The sequence below is a fragment of the Xenopus laevis genome, chromosome 4S (assembly GCF_017654675.1).
Source record: "Xenopus laevis strain J_2021 chromosome 4S, Xenopus_laevis_v10.1, whole genome shotgun sequence".
Classification (NCBI taxonomy): Eukaryota; Metazoa; Chordata; class Amphibia; order Anura; family Pipidae; genus Xenopus; species Xenopus laevis.
In genome coordinates this window covers 23,455,387-23,478,463 of record NC_054378.1, presented here as the reverse complement: position 1 = coordinate 23,478,463, position 23,077 = coordinate 23,455,387, and the positions used below count along the sequence as shown (strand labels likewise).

Genomic DNA, 23,077 nt, shown 5'->3' with positions numbered 1-23,077 from the left:
AATTTTTACTTGGATCACGTTTTTCGACTTTCTTTGGTACAAACTGATTAGAGTCCACAAAATCTCCTTATTTGGTATTTGCGCGTTCAGGAGACACAGAACTTTATAAATCTGCTGTGTTTTAATAAATAAAATAAATTATGCTTCTGATATATGTGATTGTACTATGTGAAACATGATTTTTCATTTAATAGACACTTAGAAGCCTATATCGTTTTACAGAAGTGGAATTAAACCAAAATTCTAGCATACTTTGAAAGCTCAGGTTGTCCTGTTTCCCAGGGTAAACAAAAAGACCCCCACAAGAAAGGCCCTTAAAGTGAAAGAGTACAAATTGTCTAAAAACTGCTTGGCAGTAGATGTTTGCATTTAGGACAAATTGGTTGGCAGGGTTAAAAAATGTCTGTTGGGACAAAATTAATATAAACACTATAATAAATGTTATAAAAGGCTTGTTAAGGGATCATGTTCAAAATGTCCTAGTGAATGGTATTATTAGCAGCAATCAGCATGGCTTTATGAAGGATAGGTCATGTAAGACAAATTTAATTGCTTTTTATGATGAGGTAAGTAAGATGCGGGACAGTGGGGGGCAGTAGATGTCAACTATTTGGATTTTGCCAAAGCATTTGATACCGTGCCACACAAACTACTGCTTTCTAAACTAAGGTCTGTTGGGCTTAATGAAGTCGTTTGCACATGGATAGGAAACTGGCTACTGGATCGGGTTCAGAGGGTGGTTGTTAATGGTACATTCTCTACTTGGAGTAAGGTTCTTAGTGGGGTCCATCAGGGCTTGGTATTGGGTCCACTTTTATTTAACTTGTTCATTAATGACTATGGGGAGGGTATTGTAAGTAATGTATCAATGTTTGCACAAAACTATCCAGCCCAATTAATTCCATCCAGGATGTGGCCCTTGCAACAGGATCTTGACAAACTGGCAATCTGGGCAGCTAAATGGCAAATGAGATTCAATGTTGATAAATGTAAAGTCATGCACCTTGGATGTAAAAATATCCACTTAATAAAGAATTCTCCCCTCTATACTCACCTCTAATCAGATGGGTTTTCTCCAGAACAAGCACCCTGTACAAACAATCAGCCACAATTAGGGATAGGCAAATTTTTTCGCCTTGTTTTGCCGAAAAAATGATGCCCATAGACTTGTATGGCATTGTGCATCAAAATAAAAGAGACGCACAAACTTCCTGACAGTTAATGGGTATTACTCAGAAAAATTTTGAATTCAACAGGGAACCAGGCAGGGCTGCCCCCTCTATTATTTAACATAGCGTTAGACCCTTTAATACAACCTTTCAAGGAATCCCTCTGGGACACTTAAAACAAAAAATAACAGCTTTCGCAGATGATATCTTATTATTTATTCAACATCCCCAAACAGAATTGCCCGCAATTTTAGATACCATCCAACTCTTTTGTACATTCGCAGGCTTCTGAATAAATCTGACTAAATCAGCAGCACTGGATATTGGTGTTGAAGGAACAAATAACAGGAATGACTTTCCATTTACGTTAGCAAGATCACATATAACATATTTGGGTATTAAACTACCAAAAAAACATACAGAATTATACTCTCTGAACATTCGCCATACAATAGATAATACACAACAAGAACTCAAAAAATGGGAGACGTTGAACTTAACATTTCTAGGTAGAATTCATTTAATAAAAATGATTGTTTTCCCCAAAATACTATATCAACTGCAGATGTTACCGTACAGCATAAAACCCTTAGATTATAAAAGATTACTCAAAACACTTCGCACCTTTATATGGAAAAAAAAAGACCTAGGATAAGCCTGTTTAAGTTGCAACAAACTAAAGAGATGGGTGGGGTAAATTTCCAAAACATAAGTGAATACAATGAGGCATCACTCTTGCGTTTCGCAGGTGATTGGATCTACAATAGAAATGTATATACCTCAACAGAACTTGATCAAGTACTGACAGGAGGCCTGTCTCTTAATTTCTTACTCCACTCTCAGCTAAAAGACATTCCTCAAGATATGCATGAACATCCCCTATTCATAGACACATACAAAACTTGGAATACAGTAGATTTAAACTCACATCAGGCAAATCCATCTATCTCACATGGATGGGTAACCTAACATTTCCAATGGGGAAAAATAATAGGACATTACTGAACTGGCAAAATCAAAAATTAAGATTGATCAAAGATGTTGCTACTGACAAATTCACCATAATTACCAAAGGAAACTTAGCTCAGAAATTCCGATTTCTATCTGAGGACTACCAACTCTCTATTCAAATTCTACATTTTGCTACAAAAGCTCTACAACATCTTTCTCAGATCGATACAAATAACCCAGTAAATACATTATGGCCCAGAGGCACTACAGTTAAGACTACATCTCAAATCTATCGTACAATTAGGACCACATTATTAATTGAAACTCCAAATAATTTTATAAGAAAATGGACCTCAGTAATTCCGCAGACAGAAGCTGCTAAAATACTCCAATTTCACATAAAGACTATGCAAATGCTTTCTACTAGTAAATATCAGGAAATGTCTCTACAGATACTTCATCAATCGTATCTGACACCACTTCGGAGACATCATATAGGTACTACAAATACAGACAAATGCCTGAGATGCCAACAACCTAGAGCTGACCTCATACACTGTCTATGGCTTTGCCCTAATATCCAAGAATTATGGGGAGAAGTTCAGGGATATTGGAAATCTCTAACACAACTGTCACGTTCGGCACCCTATATCCAGAACCCTAGCTAAGCTCCTTGGTTTCGGCTCTCACTTCTGCCTTTAACCGCCGCCTTTCAACTCGGGAGGAGCCCTCGGCTAATTGGATGCCGCCAGGCCTTAACAGAGAGAGAGAGGTTCTGGACTAGCAAAGGGGCACGATCGTCTCACCAGGATACTGGAAGGAAGAACACCACCAGGAACAGGCAGGCCGGGCCAGCACAAGCAATTATAATAGTCAGACAGGCCAGAATCAGGATAAGAGATCGTAGAATAGTCGGAGAACAGGAAAAGGTTCAGGATTGGAGAGATCACCGTAGTCACAGACAGGCAAGGTCAGGATTGGAGAGGTCAGAGTAGTCAAACAGGCAGACAAGGGTCAATACACAGTAGATCAATCAGAATACAATTAATAACGCACCCAGGAACATGGCAAATTCAACCTAACAATGGGCAAAGGCCTGAAGCCCTAATGAGCCTTTTATACTATTTGAATTTCGCACCAATGCACGCTGGCGTCATCACGCCAGCATGCCTGCGCCTTTAAGAAACGAACTCGCACGGCGTGAGCACCCAAAGAATAGCCGGAACCAGGAAGGGAGCAGAGCAGCAGCGGGCGTCTACACCAGAGACGCAGCGTTGGACTCCGCTGCTGCCCACTAGACCACCAGGTAACTTCATTAGAACAACAAACTGCACCCTTTACATTAACATGGGCAATTTTTGGAATACCCACCCCCCCCACAATTAAAACGTACACGTTCGGAGAGAGACTCTTAGCAGAAGGATTAACTGCTGCAACCAGGAAAACTATTTTACATCACTGGCTTTGAATTATTTTCAAACTATAATGTAAGGAAATATTGTCGTTTTAATTAATCCCATATTCAACTCACATTAACTCACAATTTGACAGGTTTTCAGATAAATCACTAAGCTTGTATTGACAATGGAATCTTTTCTCTTTGTATAATTTATGCACCCCCAAATTTCCATTTTGTTACTTTGTTATTTATTTGATTTGGAAAATAAATAAAAACATATGTAAAAAAAAAAAAATATATATCAATTTATACCCTTAATTGGACTGCACTAGGCAAATCCATAATAGAGATGGAGCTTGGCGTCTTTTTATATAATAAACTTGGCTGTAGCAAACAATGCAGGTCAGCAGCATCAAGAGCAAATAAGGTCTTGAGCTTTATTAAAAGGGGCATAGATTCACTGGAGGAGGGGGTCATTCTTCCACTTTATAGAGCACTGGTAAGGCCCCATCTAGAATATCCCGTACAGTTTTGGTCTCCATCACTCAAACAGGACATTATTGAATTAGAGAGGGTACAGAGAAGGGCAACTAAGCTGGTAAAAGGTATGGAAAATCTTATCTATGAGGAAAGACTGGCCAAGTTGGGGATGTTCACACTGGAGAAGAGGCGCTAAAATCGATACTGACTTTGACACTGCTAAAAGATCTGTGCTGTTTCAGTGACACTGGTCTGGGGGCGGCACAATCCTTCCATAGGCTAATTACAAATGAAAACAGAACTTCAGCCTATGGAAGGATCGGCTATATTCCGCACATTAAAGCCTTGGAGGTACTTTAAGTACACCACCCGCATTGAATGCATCCTGTTGAGTCATGTGATCAGGAGACACGCAGAGCCTGCAGCATACAAGTTATACAAGTATCGTGAGTGTATTGGCACTATTTATTTACTATGGAAGGATCACTCTGCCCCCAGCACAGCATCATGGAAGCAAGGCTGAAGATCCATTAGTTGTGTCAGAGGGTCGTCTGCTTTGAGGGGAACTATTGCGGATGCAGCAACTACTTGATACTGACACATTTTTATTTCTATAGGAACTTATCAGTATCACTTTAAGGGGTGATATGATACTATGTACTGTATAAATATAAAAGGGGATCATATAATAGTCTCTGAAATGCTTTATTTACAAGTAGGTCTTTCCAGCTGACAGAAGAAAGTGGTTCCGGCTAAATATTCGGAAGGGGTTTTCTACAGTGAGAGCCTTGAAGATGTGGAATTCTCTCCCGGAATCAGCTGTACAGGCTGATACATTAGATGGCTTCAAAAAGGGGTTGGATGGCTTTTTAGCAAGTGAGCGAATACAGGGTTATGGAAGATAGCTCATAGTACAAGTTGATCCAGGGACTAGTCCGAGTCAGGAAGGAATTTTTTTTCCCCTCTGAGGCAAATTGAGGCTTCGATCAAAAGGGTTTTTCGCCTTCCTCTGGATCAACTTGCAGTTAGGCAGGTTATATATAGACTTAAAAGGTTGAACTTAATGGACATGTGTTTTTTTTTCAGCCTAACTTACTATACTATATTTTATACCATGCTGCTGTGTCAAAGATTTGTTGTCTGATCCTGCTACATGTTTATTTTTCAATAAAATTATAAATAAAATTACCTTTTTCAGTTAATTTTTAGAAGTTTAAAGGTAACTTTACCTACTTGGCTTGAAATAGACCCTGCACAATGTTACACTTGACAAAGCCAGCCTTAGTGCAGGTATGGGACCTGATATCAAGAATGCTCGAGACCTGGGATTTTCCAGATAATGAATCTTTCTGTAATATGGATCTTCATTTTAAGTCTACTAGAAAATCATGTAAAAATTAAATAGCCAGACTAATGGCTTCCACTGATCACCTTTGGCCAGGTAAGGTACAGGGGAAACAGGCCATACCTACTTGCAAATTCAGAAATAGCAATATAAGTGAACCAGTACCATAGCTGTCTGCTCATTTAGAGTAGCGTTTATGGAAACAACATAAAAACACCAGATCATAGGCAGGATGTTATGTTACCCCCAAAGGGCTGCCTCTGGACCCTATAGTTGGTGTCTTGGAGCAACTTAAAGAAATGTGAATCACAGTATTCATCCATTGGCAGCTCTAAACAAAGCTTGACAGACTTTGAATTTCAAGGATTTTGTATGGACCAATAAACTTAGGTCATAACTGGGCAGAGGGAACCTGAAATTGGATATTTTTAGTAGACTGCTAAACCCTGGTACCTAGGAGCAGTCCTATGATGTATAAAACAACACTGATTGGTATCCCTGTGTGTATACATATATATATTGGATCCTTATTTAACCCAAACTATAGGTGGAGGTCTGACGAGGTCAGATGAAAAAAAAATATTAATATTGTTTGAGAAAAAAGAAACCCCACCAAATAGAAGTTTCTACATCTATACCAAGTAACATTAAACCATAAATTGCAGAACCAGGCTAATTAATGATAATAATAATTCATTAATAAAAGTGCTGACTAATAAATTAAGTAAAGTGCTAGTGCAAATAAATAAAGTGAAATTAATCAGTCCGAGGACTGATAACAAAGTTGATTATTCCTGAGTCCAATGGGTGTATTACCCCACCAATAGATTCCGATAACACCCCTTAATAAATAAATTCATTCATTAATTCATATAAAATGTGATTAATCAGGATAAATTTAGTAAATTGATATTGCAATAAATTACACCAATAAAGTGCAGTGCAATAAATAGGCTAAACATTGAGACTTGGTAATTAATTAAATGGTTAAAAAGGAGTTGGTAAAAAAATGGCCAAAAATTCAATATGGGTTAAAAGGTTATTCGGTCATATTCCAAGAATAAAGTTGAGAGAAATTGGAAAAAATAGCAGGTGGAGTTGTCCCAAAAAACTAACTGCCTATTTTGTTTCTAGGGCCTGGGACACCACAAAGTCAAGGCAGGACAGGGTAACCGGGGCTGTGGCCTTGTAATTTAAATTGCCCTAACAGTTAAAAGAAGCTAAATAGCCCTAAAAAGCCACAAACTCACGGCCCCTTAGAATGGAAGGAAGATAAAAGAGGTGGTAAAGCAAAGTATTTAGACCAAAATTCCTGCCCCCATAAAAATATCCAGTATATTCCCCTAACGAAAATATTGCTTCAGAATCAGATTTGTTATCTTAAGGAGATCAATTTTCAAGAGAACGCTGACGCGCGTTTCGCTTAGAAGCTTTGTCAATGCGAAAGTGATTGGGCCCGTGTGGTATGCGCCTAGAAATAGACTTCCGCATTGGCGTCACTTTGCTCACTTCTCGCGAGATCTTGGTCATAGTGGACGCGCCGAACATAGACTGCGTCTCCGCCTCCCCACTATCACATCACCAAGACCTCCCAACACCAATGATGACGCCCACAGGTGCACTCCCATCAGTGACACTTGTGGGTTTACCCAAACGGACCCATTTTATCCTGAGCTAAAAATATGAATTAACCATTTTAGCGATTTATTTATTTATTTATGAAACACTGGTCAGAATAAAATGTCTATTTTTAAAAAAGAAATTTGTTTATTTATGGATACTATATATAAAATGAATAAGTACCTTTAAAGCAGTAGTTTAGCCGCATATAGACGCAAAGTAAAATTTACATATAGTAAAATTGAAAATTAAAAGGGGAAGAAACTTATTTATTAGGAACAAAAATTAGATAAAAGCAGTGTAGAGGTTATTTTTATTTATTCCTTTTGGGGAAATTGTGTCCAGTAGCTTTCCCGTTTAAGGAGAGCTTGCTCAAGATCCCCTTTACGGATTCCCAGGTCAATTGTTTCCAGGGCCCAAAATTTTGAGAGACGGATTCATATTATGACATTTTAAAAAGTGAAGAGCTACTGCTGACAATATTTTATCATTTTTAATTGCATTTCCTGCTGTTCTTATTGTACTGCAATGTTGCTGTACCCTTTGTTTGAGCATTTGAGTTGTCATGCCAATATACTTCTTCTGGCAAGGACATTCGAGACAGTAAATCACATTGTGAGTCCGACAGTTAATATAACTGTTGACTTTGTGCTCCTTTCCAAAACGATCTTCAAAGGAATCAACTCTAATCATCCTATTACACATGTTACAATTTCCACAAGGGAAGCAGCCCCAATTCCTTTTGTTAATTTTATGGTTTGAATTATAAAAATGGCTTCTCGTAAGCATGTCCTTTAAATTCGGGCTTCTTTTGTAACAAATGGTGGCTCTGTCTTGCAGTATACCCCCTAAAGTTTCATCCTCCAACAGTACCGGACAATGTTTATTAAGAATCCCCTGAATCTGAGAACTGTTCGTGTTATAAGTAGTAATAAAGCGTACAGTAGTGTTATTGTCCTGTAGTTTATTTTTAATCTTTAAGAGTTCCGACCTCTCAGTGCATAATGCCCTATTGTATGCTCTTTTGACTATTTTTCCAGAGTAACCCCTGTCTTTTAATCTTAATTTGAGATCTTTAGCCTGTTCTTTAAAGGTCTCTAGAGAAGAGCAGTTCCGTTTCAGTCTCAGAAATTCACCTGTTGGGACTGATTTTTTCACCGGATGGTGATGAAAGCTGGAAAAAGTTAGTTTCTAGGCGCGTACCACACGGACTCAATCACTTTCGCCTTGACAAAGCTTCTAAGCGAAACGCGCGTCGGCGTTCTCTTGAAAATTGATCTCCTTAAGATAACAAATCTGATTCTGAAGCAATATTTTCATTAGGGGAATATACTGGATATCTTTATGGGGGCAGGAATTTTGGTCTAAATACTTTGCTTTACCACCTCTTTTATCTTCCTTCCATTCTAAGGGGCCGTGAGTTTGTGGCTTTTTAGGGCTATTTAGCTTCTTTTAACTGTTAGGGCAATTTAAATTACAAGGCCACAGCTCCGGTTACCCTGTCCTGCCTTGACTTTGTGGTGTCCCAGGCCCTAGAAACAAAATAGGCAGTTCGTTTTTTGGGACAACTCCACCTGCTATATTTTCCAATTTCTCTCAACTTTATTCTTGGAATATGACCGAATAACCTTTTAACCCATATTGAATTTTTGGCCATTTTTTACCAACTCCTTTTTAACCATTTAATTAATTACCAAGTCTCAATTTTAAGCCTATTTGTTGCACTGCACTTTATTGGTGTAATTTATTGCAATATCAATTTACTAAATTTATCCTGATTAATCACATTTTATATGAATTAATGAATGAATTTATTTATTAAGGGGTGTTATCGGAATCTATTGGTGGGATAATACACCCATTGGACTCAGGAATAATCAACTTTGTTATCAGTCCTCGGACTGATTAATTTCACTTTATTTATTTGCACTAGCACTTTACTTAATTTATTAGTCAGCACTTTTATTAATGAATTATTATTATCATTAATTAGCCTGGTTCTGCAATTTATGGTTTAATGTTACTTGGTATAGATATAGAAACTTCTATTTGGTGGGGTTTCTTTTTTCTTTTTTCTCAAACAATATTAATAGTCCTATGATGTATGTCAATGGCTCTGTTAGAGAAGGTCCTTAGACAGGATAGGAATTACCTAGAATTACCCTAGTTTCTATCCCTTTACTGGACCTGTCAGGTATTTGCCTAATACAAATGGTTCCTGTACTGTCAGAGAAGGTCCTTAGACAGGATAGGAATTAACTTGTTCTTATATGAACTGACTAGTTTCTATCCCTTTACTGGACATGTCAGGTATTTACCCAATACAGATGGTTCCTGTACTGTTAGAGAAGGTCCTTAGACAGGATAGGAATTAGCTTGTTCTATGAACTGACTAGTTTCTATCCCTTTACTGGACCTGTCAGGTATTCGCCTAATACAGATGGTTTCTGTACTGTTAGAGATGGACCTTAGACAGGATGGGAATTAGCTTGTTCACATATGAGCTGACTAGTTTCTATCCCTTTACTGGACCTAGTGTCAGGTAATTGCCTAATACAGATGGTCCTTGTACTGTTTGAGAAGGTCCCTAGACAGGATAGGAATTAGCTTGTTCATTTATGAACTGACTAGTTTCTATTCCTTTACTGGACCTGTCAGGTATTTTCCTAATACAGATGGTCCCTGTACTGTTATAGAAGGTCCTTAGACAGAATAGGAATTAGCTTGTATGAACTGACTAGTTTCTATCCCTTTACTGGACCTCATATGAAATAGCAGTATAGAGACTCTCTCCTGTACTACCCCCCCAAACTGTATATATGTGTATGGAGACTCTCTCTTGTACTCCCCCCCAAAACTGTATATATGTGTATGGAGACTCTCTCCTGTACTCCCCCCCCCCAAACTGTGTATATGCAGGGCCGCCATCAGGGGGGGACAGGGGGGACAAGCGTACCGGGCCCGGGCATGAAGGGGGGCCCGGCAGCGCTGCATTTTTTTGAAGATCCGGGCCCCCCTTACGAGCGCCCGAGCCGTAAAAGCCGAAGCCGATGCGACGAAAAGACCCGAAGTCACGGAAAAAGCCGAAGTCCCGAAGTCACGAAGCGCCGAAAAGACCCGAAGTCACGAAAACAGCCGAAGCCGAAGTCCTGAAGCAGCGCAAAGACCCGAAGTCACGAAAACAGCCGAAGCCGAAGTCCTGAAGCGGTGAAAAGACCCGAAGTCACGAAAGGAGGCGAAGTTGAAGTACTGAAGCCATGAGTTCAATTCTACTGAACACCAGTTTGTGTTTTTGTTTTTTTTAATCCCCTGGCCACCAATGTATTATTTTAATATTCTATAGGCCCCTGCCACCAATCTTTTTTTTAAAACTTTTGTTTTTGGGGCCCCAATTTTTTTTTTAACTCGTAAGGGGCCCCTTGCCACCATTGTTTTTTTTGGGGTTTTTTTTTTTTAAAAAAAAATTAATTTTCTTTTTGGTGGCCCCAAATTTTTTTAACTTGTAAGGGGGCCCCTGCCACCAGTTTTTTTTTTTTTCAAAAAAAATTATTTTTTTTTTAAACTTTTTTTGGGGCCCCAATTTGTTTTTAACTTGTAAGGGGGCCCCTGCCACCATTTTTTTTTTTTTCAAAAAAAATTTTTTTTCTCCAAATTTTTTTTTTGGGGCCCCAATTTGTTTTTAACTTATAAGGGGGCCCCTGCCGCCAATGTTTTTTTTTTTTTCAAAAAAAAATTTTTTTTTAAATTTTTTTTGGGGCCCCAATTTGTTTTTAACTTATAAGGGGGCCCCTGCCGCCAATGTTTTTTTTTTTTTTCAAAAAAAAATTAATTTTTTTTCAAATTTTTTTTGGGGCCCCAATTTGTTTTTAACTTAGAAGGGGGCCCCTGCCACCAATGTTTGTTTATTTTTTAGTTTTTTTTACATTTTTTTTGTTGGGGCCCCAAGTTTTTTTTAACAGGGGGCCCCTGCCACCAAGGTTTTTAAAAAAAAAAAAATTTTAATTTTTTTTTTTTTGGGGCCCCAATTTTTTTTATAAGGGGGCCCTGACCATCAATAGCTTTTTACAACTTGTGTGGGTGGGGGGTTACTTTTTTAGCGCTGATGTCTGTGTGGTCTTTTAACTGCGATGTGGGCGGGATATGGGGCGGAGCTTGGTCGTCAGTGTGGGCGGGGCCCAGGGGGCCCCAAAAATTTTGTTGTACGGGGCCCCGTGATTTCTAATGGCGGCCCTGTGTATATGTGTATGGAGACTCTCTCTTGTACTCCCCCCCAACTGTATATATGTGTATAGAGACTCTCTCCTGTACTCCCCCCCAAACTGTATATATGTGTATGGAGACTCTCTCTTGTACTCCCCCCCAAACTGTATATATGTGTATGGAGACTCTCTTTTGCACTCCCCCCCAACTGTATATAAGTGTATAGAGACTCTCTCTTGTACCCCCCCCAAACTGTAAATATTATGGAGACTCTCCTGTCAGGGCCGGATTTACATAGCGGACACCTCTAGACCCACTGCCGTTCATCGCCCCTCCCCTTTATTTGGGCAAATTTTTGTCATTGGTACCGGAGCAATGGGTATTGGCGTGCGGAGAATTAAAAAAAATATTGTATCTCCTGCGCATGCCCAGTGTTTCTGAACCAATGTGGTTGTGGTTGAGCAGCATGCCGCCCCCTAAAATCCTGCTGCCCTAGTCCTGGGCCTTTGTGGCCTTTCCAGAAATCTGGGCCTGTCTCCTGTCCTCACCCCCATACTTAGGGTTGCCACCTTTTAAAAAAAAAAATTACCGGCCATGGTGTGGGGCGTAAAAGAAAGGGGCGGGGCGTGACGCAAAAAGGGGCCGATGAGGGGCGCGGCAAAAGGGGTGGAGTAGTGTCACAAAAGAGGGGGGCCATGTGGAGTAGCATCACAAAAGGGGCGGGGCTACCGCCCGAAGCCGACGAAAATGTAAGTTTTCATCGGCGGGCAGGGGATTTTGTAAATGGTATTACAAATTACCGGCAGCTACATTGCCGGTAAATTTGTAATACTGGCCCCGGCCCTGGCAAGTGTTTTACCCACACTGTATATATGTGTATAGAGACTCGCTCTCCTGTACTCACCCCCAAACTGTATATATTTGTATAGAGAGTCTCTCTCCTTTTCTCACCCCAAACATCATACCTCCCAACATTTTGGAAATAATTAGAGGGACAAAAAAGTTGTAGTAATTTGGCAATTTTTTTGACCATGCCCATTTTTTGTCCACACCCCCTAATTACCATTACAGTGCTACGCAATATGTTGGCGCTATATAAATACATGTTAATAAATACCATGTTCATTTTACAAAAGGTTATAAAAGTTTGAACATATTTCTGTGTTTTTTTTCAGTTATTACAGTTTAGCTAATGACAGTGAATTGCAAAAGAGGGACTGTCCCTCTGGGCCTTGGTGGCCTTTCCAGAAATCCGGGCTTGTCTCCTGTACTCACCCCCAAACTGTATATACAGTATGTGTATAGAGACTCTCTCTCCTGTACTCCCCCCACCCAAAACTGTATATATGTGTATAGACTCTCTCTCCTGTACTCCCCCCCCAAACTGTATATATGTGTATAGACTCTCTCTCCTGTACTCCCCCCCAAACGGTATATATGTGTATAGACTCTCCTGTACTCCACCCCAAATGGTATTTATGTGTATAGATTCTCTCTCCTGTACTCACCCAAACTGTATATATGTTTATAGACTCTCTCTCCTGTACCCCCCAAACTGTATAAATGTGTATAGACTCTCTCTCCTGTGCCCCCCCCAAACTGTATATATGTGTATAGACTCTCTCTCCTGTTCTCCCCCCCCCAAAACTGTATATATGTGTATAGACTCTCTCTCCTGTACTCCCCCCCCAAACTGTATATATGTGTATAGACTCTCTCTCCTGTACTCCCCCCCCAAACGGTATATATGTGTATAGACTCTCTCTCCTGTACTCCCCCCAAACGGTATATATGTGTATAGACTCTCTCTCCTGTACTCCCCCCAAACGGTATATATGTGTATAGACTCTCTCTCCTGTACTCCCCCCAAACGGTATATATGTGTATAGACTCTCTCTCCTGTACTCCCCCCAAACGGTATATATGTGTATAGACTCTCTCTCCTGTACTCCCCCCCCAAACTGTATATATGTGTATAGTCTCTCTCTACTGTACTCCTCCCAAACTGTATATATGTGTATAGACTCTCTCTCCTGTACTCCCCCCAAACTGTATATATGTGTATAGACTCTCTCTCTCCTTTACTCCCCCTCAAACTGTATATATATGTGTATAGACTCTCTCTCCTGTACTTCCCCCCCAAACGGTATATATGTGTATAGATTCTCTCTCCTGTACTCCCCCCCAAATTGTATATATGTGTATAGAGACTCTCTCTCTCCTGTTCTCCCCCCCAAACTGTATATATGTGTATAGAGACTCTCTCTCCTGTACTAACCCAAACTGTATATATGTGTTTAGAGACTCTCTCTCCTGTACTCACCCAAACTGTATATATGTGTATAGAGACTCTCTCTCCTGTACTCCCCCCAAATAGGGTTGCCACCTTTTCTGGAAAAAAATACCGGCCTTCCTATATTCTTGCAGTTTTTTCCCTATTAATAACACATGGTGTATATATGCGTATGCCATTCACCAGGCAATAACATCTCTAAGGCAGTTGGGAGTCATCACAACTGTCCCTGAACAACACAAGTTCAAATGGTTCTACTCAAAACTCTTCCTGGTGGCAAATAAGGAGGGTACATCCCAGCCAGTGAAACGAGTTTATCCACAACCACAAGTTCAAAATGGAATCGATCAGGTCAGCAATAGTCTTCATGCTTTATGACATCAATCCATTAACGATGGGAGGATTTTTTCTGTTTTGATTCACAGAAAAATTCGCCAGCAGCGAAACGTGGAAATTCACTGCGAATTTGTGCCTGGCGAATTTATTCGCCCATCAATACAATCGATCTCCAAGACGCATGCATGCACATTCCAATACATCCAAGTTCACAGACATTCCTATGATTTGTATTCACAGACCAGCACTTTCAATATGTGGCTGTATTGTTCAGACTCTGCATGGCCCCGTGAGTGTTCACTAAAATCTTAGTACCAATGGTGGCTCACTTGAGGACAATGGGGATCCATGTCCTACCATATCTTGACAACCTGCTCAAAGCAACGTCCCAAAATCAAGCATCCAAGGACATAAAAATAACGCTACAAATCTTAACACAATATGGGTAGTGAATAAATAATCACAAAAGTTCTCTATTCCCATCCCAGCGGATATGTTTTTTTGGGTCTGATGTTTGACTCCAGAAGTTGGGCACCACCGACCTGGGAAGTGGTGATGACAGACACCAGCACATTCAGATGGGGAGCAGAGCTGTCCATTTAATGGCCTGACATTTGAGACCAATTTATGGGCAAAGAGAGGATCTTCTCCACCAGTGATAGACATCCTGTTGCGGGTAAGGAAGGGTCCACAGCTAAAGCCTAGCACAAAGTCTGGCGAACCTTCCTCTTGTGGTGCTCCTCCAGACAACTCACCTGGGAACACACAAGTTGTGACTGAATTTCTAACCACAAGGTTTCAGAAAGGACTAGCACCCTTAAATCCCAGATCTCAGCTATCTCAATGTTATTCCACTCCAAGTGAGCAGGACATCCAGATATCCAACAGTTCTTGCAAGGGGTTTAGCAAATCAGACCTCCCTTTCGAAACCCAACACTTCCATGGGATTTCGCCGGTACTGTCAGTCATACAGAAAGCACCATTTGAACCTTTCCATTCCTGATATCTGAAGTGGTTGACCCCAAAAGTCTCATTCCTCATTGCAATAACTTCAGCAAAAACAGTATCAGAAATGGCAGCATTGTCACATAAGGAACCATGGCTGATTATTCACAAAGACAAGGTAGTCCTTCGTGTGGTCCCTGGTTTTCTACCAAAAGTACTATCTGGATTCCCTATCAACCAGGAAATTGTTCTCCCTTTCTTTGGCCCAAACCCCAAGAACGGCAAAAAAAAAGGCAACATAAGCTTGATGTGGTGCTGCCAATCAAGATTTACAAAAAGTGGACATCGGCCTTCAGACACTGACTCACTTGTGGTCTCCTACTCTCCAGCACACAGAGGCTTAGCCGTATCCAAACACTGCAAGGTGGCTTGTAGAGACAATTAACCAGGCCTACACTTTCAACCACAAACAGCAACAGTTCCAGGTTACAGCTCACTCTACAAGGGCTCAAAGTGCTTTCTGGGCCCTTCAGAACTTGGCTACACCAGAGCAGATCTTTAGAGCAGTTACATGGGCTTCCCCCAACACTTCTATTACATTTTATCAGTTACATGTTTTGGCATCTACTCTGGCTGTGTTTGGCCGCAAAGTTTTACAAGTTTCAGTGGCTTAAAGGGGTGGTTCACCTTTAAGTTAACTTTTAGTATGTTATAGAATGGCCAATTCTAAGCAACTTTTCAATTGTTCAAACGTTTTCATTAATTATTTTTTATAGTTTTATAATTATTTGCCTTTTTCTTCTAACTTCTTCTAGCTTTCAAATGGGCATCGCTGACCCCATTTAAAAAAACAAATGCACTGTAAGGCTACACATGCATTGTTATTGCTAATTTTTATTTCTCATCTTTCTAGTAAGGTCCTCTCCTATTCACATTCCAGTCTCTTTTTCAAATTGCATGGTTCCAAGTGTAATTTGGACCCTAGCAACCAGACTGCTGAAATTGCAAACTGGAGAGCTGCTGAATAAAAAGCGAAATAACTCAAAAACCTTAAAGGAACAGTTCAGTGTGAAAATAAAAACTGGGTAAATAGATAGGCTGTGCAAAATAAAAAAATGTTTCTAATATAGTTAGTTAGCCAAATATGTAATATATAAAGGCTGGAGTGAACAGATGTCTAATAAAACAGCAAGAATCCAACTTCCTGCTTTTCAGCTCTATAACGCTGAGTTAGTCAGCGACTTGAAGGGGGGCCATATGGTACATTTCTGTTCAGTGAGTTTGCAATTGATCCTCAGCATTCAGCTCAGATTCCAAAACAACAGATATGACCCATGTGGCCCCCCCTCAAGTCTCTGATTGGTTACTGCCTGGTAGCCAGGGTAACCAGTCAGTGTAAACCAAGAGAGCTGAAAAGCAGGAAGTAGTGTTCAGACTGACATGTTATACATCAAATCACTCCAGCCTTTATACATTACATTTTTGGCTAACTATATTAGAAACATGTTTTATTTTGCACAGGCTATCTATTTAGCCAGTTTTTATTTTTACACTGAACAATTCCTTTAAATAATAAAAAATTAAAACCAATGGCAAATGGTCTAAGAATATCACTCTCTACATCATACTGAAAATGAACTCAAAGGTGAACATCCCCTTTAAGTTGTATAAGATAACCAAATCATTCAGCATACCCAACCTATATTTTACAGGAAAGTTTTTGAACGTCCCCATACGTCTGGAGGGCCAACTAGATAAAAAAGGAATTTTGTACTCACCAGAAAATTCCCAACTGTCAGATAAGTAAGTCCCACCCAGGCTGATTTTAGTATGGCTGAGAGGACTCTATCTCTCTATCACTATCCTCATACTGTTGTCTCTTGACCTTCCTACCTCCCTTGCTGTCTCCTGACCACCTCACCAAGCTTTGCAACAGAACTGGGAAACAGAGGTGGAGCCTATATATCCTGAGGGAGGGGCCAAGAGAAGACAGTTTGGGCCTACTTTAAAAGGATTTTACAGTGAGTATAAAATCCCTTTTCTATACAGTATTTGTCAAAGTAGACCAATCAAAAGAGGTATTTCCAATGCAGGGCAATCTAATGCTGTCAAAGCTTTTCAAACCTCTTCCACTATTAGAGCTTTTACATTGACATGAAACAGTATAGGGAGAGACAAACACTTACAAGGGAGGGTATACAGAGTTATGGAAGCATCTTGGAATCAGGGATGAATTTTTCCCCCTCTGAGACAAATTGGAGGCTTCAAATGGGGTTTTTACAAAGACATAAAAGGTTGAACTTTGTGGACATGTGTCTTTTTTTCAGCCTGACTTACTGTGTTACTATGTTAGAGAAGCCCTTTTTATTTCTGCCACCACAGAGAAGCCTGACTCACTCCCACCATCACAGAGAAGCCTGACTCACTCCCACCATCACAGTGAAGTCTGACTCATTCCCAGCATCACAGAGAAGCCCTACTAAATTTTCAAGTAATTGTCCACTGCCTACTCCCACCATGACATGTAAGCTCCATCCATGCCTGAGATGACACATCCCTCCCCACACAGAAAAAATGGAGAAACATTGGCCTCAGTGTGGGGTCCTTTGTGCTATTTCCATATTTATTAGGGTACTGAATATGACAATAAGTCACAATTACTGACAGTTGGACCCAATTATTATTGGAACCAGACCATTCATATTCCATATGGATCAGTTCCATACACGGATAATTAATAAACACATTGATCTTGTGCTAAAATCACCTCCCACACATCCCAGACATTTCATTGAAAAGACTCTTTAGGCTCGTCCTCTGTGAAATGGTCACACCGACAGCCTCTTCTCTGGATCCTGATTGGCTTTTTTATCTTCTCCTTAAAATAATGTTCTATAAAGAAGGGAAGTTAGAATTAGGGGGATGAATAGGCAGCAATATATATATTATACAAGAGCCATGAATATCCTGTAATTGATATCCTTATAAGTGTTGCTTAGTTCTGTCATATGAATCCCTGAAACTGATGGTTAATAATAAAATATAAAATATATAGGATAGCAGAAGTCACCTCGGAGTTCCATATACTGTATAAAAGTACTCGGCCTTCAGCCTTGTTGGGTCATGGACCTCCTCGGTGACTTATAAAAGCCTTATATTGTCAGGAGGAAGATTATTCCCTATATGGAATATATATGCTGCACCCACAGTACATGGATTAATGACAATATGGTGAATTCACAGGACTCAAGATAACATATATAAAATATAAAGTGGGAAGTGGAGACATTTCTGTTGTAGGAAGCACCAAGTGTTTTCTCAGCATGTAATGGGATGATAATGGGCGCAGTGAGATAGAGGAGAGTGGAACTGGCTCTGTAAGAAGAGAACATACATGGGAAGTGGGGAGAGTATAATCTGGGGTGGGGGGGGAAGAATTGAAGAGAATCAAAAATGTTTCCTCAAATGGGTCGAAGCCCTGAGCAGAGTGGAGCCATTGGGGTGGGGCATATATTAAAGAGACAATATCCCCCCTTATGTAACAAAAGTGCAATGAATTGGGCTCAATATAATGCCAGTTAGATTCACAATAATGGCCCCCACACACACACAATCAGGGTCTAGAGCAGTTTTGGGGAACTTATCCGATACCCTTTATATTTTAGTGATAAGGACGGAGAATGGGGCTGAAACAGCAAATAAATGGTTGGTCCAGTGGAGGTCCTCTAGTGGCTGAAGCCAGAACTGCATGTATCCCCTCTCCCTGATTTTCTCACTGGTCATTATATACTTGCTGAGAGAGCAGAGAGCTAGGGACCACTGGTGGGATAACCAGCACAAGAGTCCATCACGTGGGTCATGCAGCACTATCTTTTACACATGCAGGTAACAGCACAGAAGCACCTGGCTGCTGCCCTACTGTCCGTGGCTGATCCCTGCCCAGACTTCTGGAGCTGTAGGATGAAGCCTTGTCTGTATACAGAATCGGCATTCCCAAAACCTTCTCTGTCGGCCATGATACTCTCTGCGGCCGGAAAGCTAAACAGAAACGTATGGAAACACAGAGAGGGACTCTGGTTATTGAAATACTGCAGAATACAGCCCTTACTAATAGAGGCGTACCCCCATAACTACAAGGAACCCTTACTAATAGAGCGGTACCCCCATAACTGCAAGGAGCCCTTACTAATATAGACATACCTCCATTACTAATGGGACTACTGCCCATAACTGCAAGGGGCCCTTACTAATGGGAGATACCACCCATAATTGCAAGGAGCCCTTACTAATATGTCTTACCCCCATAACTGCAAGGAGCCCTTACTAATGGGACATACCCCCATAACTGTAAGGAGCCCATTCTAATGGGATGTACCCCCATAACTGCAAGGAGCCCTTACTAGTTCGATGTACCCCCATAACTGCAAGGAGCCCTTACTAATGGGATGTACCCCATAACTGCAAGGAGCCCTTACTAATGGGATGTACCCCATAACTGCAAGGAGCCCTTACTAATGGGAAGTACCCCCATAACTGCAAGGAGCCCTTATTAATGGGAAGTACCCCCATAACTGCAAGGAGCTCTTACTAATGGGAAGTACCCCCATAACTGCAAGGAGTCCTTACTAATAGGATGTACCCTCATAACTGCATGGAGCCCATTCTAATGGGATGTACCCCCATAACTGCAAGGAGCCCTTACTAATCCGATGTACCCCCATAACTGCAAGGAGCCCTTACTAATGGGATGTACCCCATAACTGCAAGGAGCCCTTACTAATGGGATGTACCCTCATAACTGCATGGAGCCCATTCTAATGGGATGTACCCCCATAACTGCAAGGAGCCCTTACTAATCCGATGTACCCCCATAACTGCAAGGAGCCCTTACTAATGGGATGTACCCCATAACTGCAAGGAGCCCTTACTAATGGGATATACCCCATAACTGCAAGGAGCCCTTACTAATGGGAAGTACCCCCATAACTGCAAGGAGCCCTTATTAATGGGAAGTACCCCATAACTGCAAGGAGCTCTTACTAATGGGAAGTACCCCCATAACTGCCAGGAGTCCTTACTAATAGGATGTACCCTCATAACTGCATGGAGCCCATTCTAATGGGATGTACCCCCATAACTGCAAGGAGCCTTTACTAATCCGATTTACCCCCATAACTGCAAGGAGCCCTTACTAATGGGATGTACCCCATAACTGCAAGGAGCCCTTACTAATGGGATGTACCCCATAACTGCAAGGAGCCCTTACTAATGGGAAGTACCCCCATAACTGCAAGGAGCCCTTATTAATGGGAAGTACCCCCATAACTGCAAGGAGCTCTTACTAATGGGAAGTACCCCCATAACTGCAAGGAGTCCTTACTAATAGGATGTACCCTCATAATTGCATGGAGCCCTTACTAATGGGGTGTACCTCCATAACTGCAAGGACCTCTTACTGATGGGACGTACCACCCATAACTGCAAGGAGCTCTTACTAGTTGGATGTACCCCCATAACTGCAAGGAGCCCTTACTAATCAGACGTACCACCCATAACTGCAAGCAGTAATGTAACTAGAGGGGGGCGGGACGTGCAGCCGGGCTCCCCCACCGCCCCCTCCATACACTATTTTCTCCGCCCAGAATCAGCCAGCAGCAGCAGCAGAGTCAGTGGCGCGCAAGCTGCAGGGGGGCCCTGAGGGGTTGCGGGCTCTGGCCCAATTGCACCCCCTGCTCCCCCAGTAGTAACGCCACTGACTGCAAGGAGCCCTTACTAATGGGAGATACAACCCATAACTGCAAGGAGCCCTTACTAATAGCACATACCTCCCTAACTGCAAAGAGCCCTTACTGCAAGGATCCCTTTCTAATGAGATGTACTCCCATAACTGCAAGGAGCCCTTACTAATGAGATGTACCCTATAACTGCAAGGAGCCCTTACTAATGGGAGATACCACCCATAACTGCAAGGAGCCCTTACTAATAGAGATGCGTAACCCTCCCCTTGTCTCTATGCATGACTTTCTGACTAGAATCATGTATCACAGGCCTCCCTTAACTCCCACCCAGTGCAATATGTTCTCTACTAGGAATAAAGAAGACACTTATTTGTGCCCCTAAACAAGTTTGTTCCATTGGAGCCAGAGCTCTAGTAAGATTCCAATGTAATTAAGCATGAGGACTGGGAATTGCCATTGCCATGAATCCCCGGTACATGAGTGCAGTGTAGCTCAGTGCTTTATACACAGATGTGGAGCGGGGACACAATGGCTTTAATACTTACACTTCATCATCATACTCCTTGAGGGGAGACACAGCAATTACCAAGTCTATCCAGTCCTGTAGGAGATAAACATTGTCACCCACACTGCAGTGTCCCTTAAATCAGACATGCACCCATTTCCCCTTCCCACTTAAGGATGACCCCATTACTGACACTGGACACCTTTCCCTTCCCATTAGGGTTGCCACCTGGCCGGTATTTTACCAGCCTGGCCGTTAAAAATGAAGGCTGATCCCAATGTTATGAATAGGGTAAAAAGATAAATATATACAAAGGTTGGTATTTTTTACCAGAAAAGGTGGCAACCCTACTTCCCATGGAGCAGTACGTGTAGGCAGGGCATGTACCACTTACCCCTCCCTTGTTCCACGCTTTCATCAATGTGGCCTGAGCTTCCGTTAATGTTACATCGGTCAATATCTTTCCATTCACAGCCAAAATCTCATCCCCCTGCACAATGCCACCTGGGAGAGACACAGAATCAGTGTATCACAGTGCCTGGCAAGGAAAGAGTGCTTGCAATTGCTACTGCACTGCTGCCTGGGGAACTGCTGATTTAATAATGAGAGGAATATGAGTGCTTAGCAGAGGCAGGGCACCCACAAGCAATGCACATATTCACAATATAAACCAAGGATATGAAACAGTAATACAATGGGGCTCATTTGCACCTCATATGATAAGAGCAGGCAGGGAACACCAGCAGTTGGTAACCTTAGAATTAGGGAAACAGATTCATAATAAGGGGAACCAGTGGGATAATGGCCCCAGGGCCTCCCACAAACTGGAGCCTCACCGTGTTTATCTGCTGCACCTCCGTCATACACAGTAGAGACCACGATCTTCCCAATTGGTGACTCTATTCCCCCCTCCACTGCCAGATCCAGGTCCCCCTCCTATGGGAGACAGAGCAGTCTGAATGGTAGGATGGTGGGTAACCTCTGTGGGTGGCAGGATGTTGGGTAACCTCTGTGGGTGGCAAGGTGACTAACTGTGGATGGCATGATGTAGGGTAACCTCTGTGGGTGGCAAGGTGGCTAACTGTGGATGGCAAGATGGTGGGTAACCTCTGTGGATGGCAGGATGGTGGGTAAGCTCTGTGGATGGCAGGTAAGCTCTGTGGATGCCAGGATGGTGGGTAAGCTCTGTGGATGGCAGGATGTGGGTAAGCTCTGTGGATGGCAGGATGGTGGGTAAGCTCTGTGGGTGAAAAGGTGGCTAACTCTGTGGATGGAAAGGTCACTAACTGCAGCACCAGGGCATAAGTCTGACTATGGGAGTGAAGGTGGGTACATGAGGGCAGGACAGACAGGAAGTGAATAAGAAATAAAGGGTGACTATGAAATTGGTTCCATTACTCCAACCCACCCTGTTGAATCCCCCCCCCCTTTCTGCAGGTTTTGGGTCTGGCCGAATCTCAAACTAAATCCTAAATTGAGTGGTCCCTATAAACTACTTACAGTCCAGTTGGGGTTCACCCCCAGAACCTACAGGACCCCTTATTCACCTTCTTTATCTGCAGCAGCCTGACGTCCTTCCCGGCAATCTGATCTGCACTGAACTGTAAGGGACACAAGGGAACAGTAAGTGCCACTTACCTTACACAGTTACTGGGAGGGGATCTAATTCAGACTGGGATTATGCACTGCTGCATGCCCATATGTACAGCTCATTGGTACATTATTACATGTGCCCAGCTAAACCCAATGACTGGCACCCTTGGTTGTGCCCCTTGTACTCACCATGGTGTAAGGATCAAAGTCTTCTACGTACTTCTGGAATCCCTCGGGAGAGAGAACAGTTGCACAGTCACAATCATTGTGGGACAGAACGGAAAGTAGGGCAGAAAAGAGATGGGGTGGGGGTAAAATCTTCACCCTGACAGCCAGAAATGCCTACCCTCTTGTCCCACCCAGCAGAGCACTGAAGTAGGGGTCGTACGAGTAGAGTGAAAGCCCTTCAAATCAATACGAAGGATATATATGGGGTAGGACTTTACAACAAGATTCTATAACACGGCCCATTTACTTCCAAGTGTCACTGCTGCCCAATGTTG

At 41.8% G+C, this 23,077-nt stretch overlaps 1 protein-coding gene across 6 annotated transcripts in view; it reads right to left on the bottom strand.

Moving 5' to 3' along the window:
• Positions 1 to 17,340: 17,340 nt before the first annotated feature.
• Positions 17,341 to 23,077, bottom strand: part of ush1c.S (USH1 protein network component harmonin S homeolog) — a 40,198-nt gene continuing 34,461 nt past the window's right edge. For 2 of the 6 annotated variants that reach the window (XM_041591456.1, XM_041591455.1), the window contains 7 exons: positions 22,764 to 22,805; positions 22,529 to 22,582; positions 21,818 to 21,917; positions 21,376 to 21,485; positions 21,022 to 21,077; positions 18,642 to 18,776; positions 17,343 to 17,630 (listed from right to left, as the gene is read on the bottom strand). In XM_041591456.1, the coding sequence (XP_041447390.1) occupies positions 17,618 to 17,630; positions 18,642 to 18,776; positions 21,022 to 21,077; positions 21,376 to 21,485; positions 21,818 to 21,917; positions 22,529 to 22,582; positions 22,764 to 22,805 (510 nt within the window). In that variant the 3' untranslated portion in view covers positions 17,343 to 17,617. Of the gene's footprint in view, positions 17,631 to 18,641; positions 18,777 to 21,021; positions 21,078 to 21,375; positions 21,486 to 21,817; positions 21,918 to 22,528; positions 22,583 to 22,763; positions 22,806 to 23,077 lie in introns of all 6 variants that reach the window. The other 4 variants (XM_041591453.1, XM_018259768.2, NM_001096425.1 and 1 more) reach the window with 3 other exon arrangements.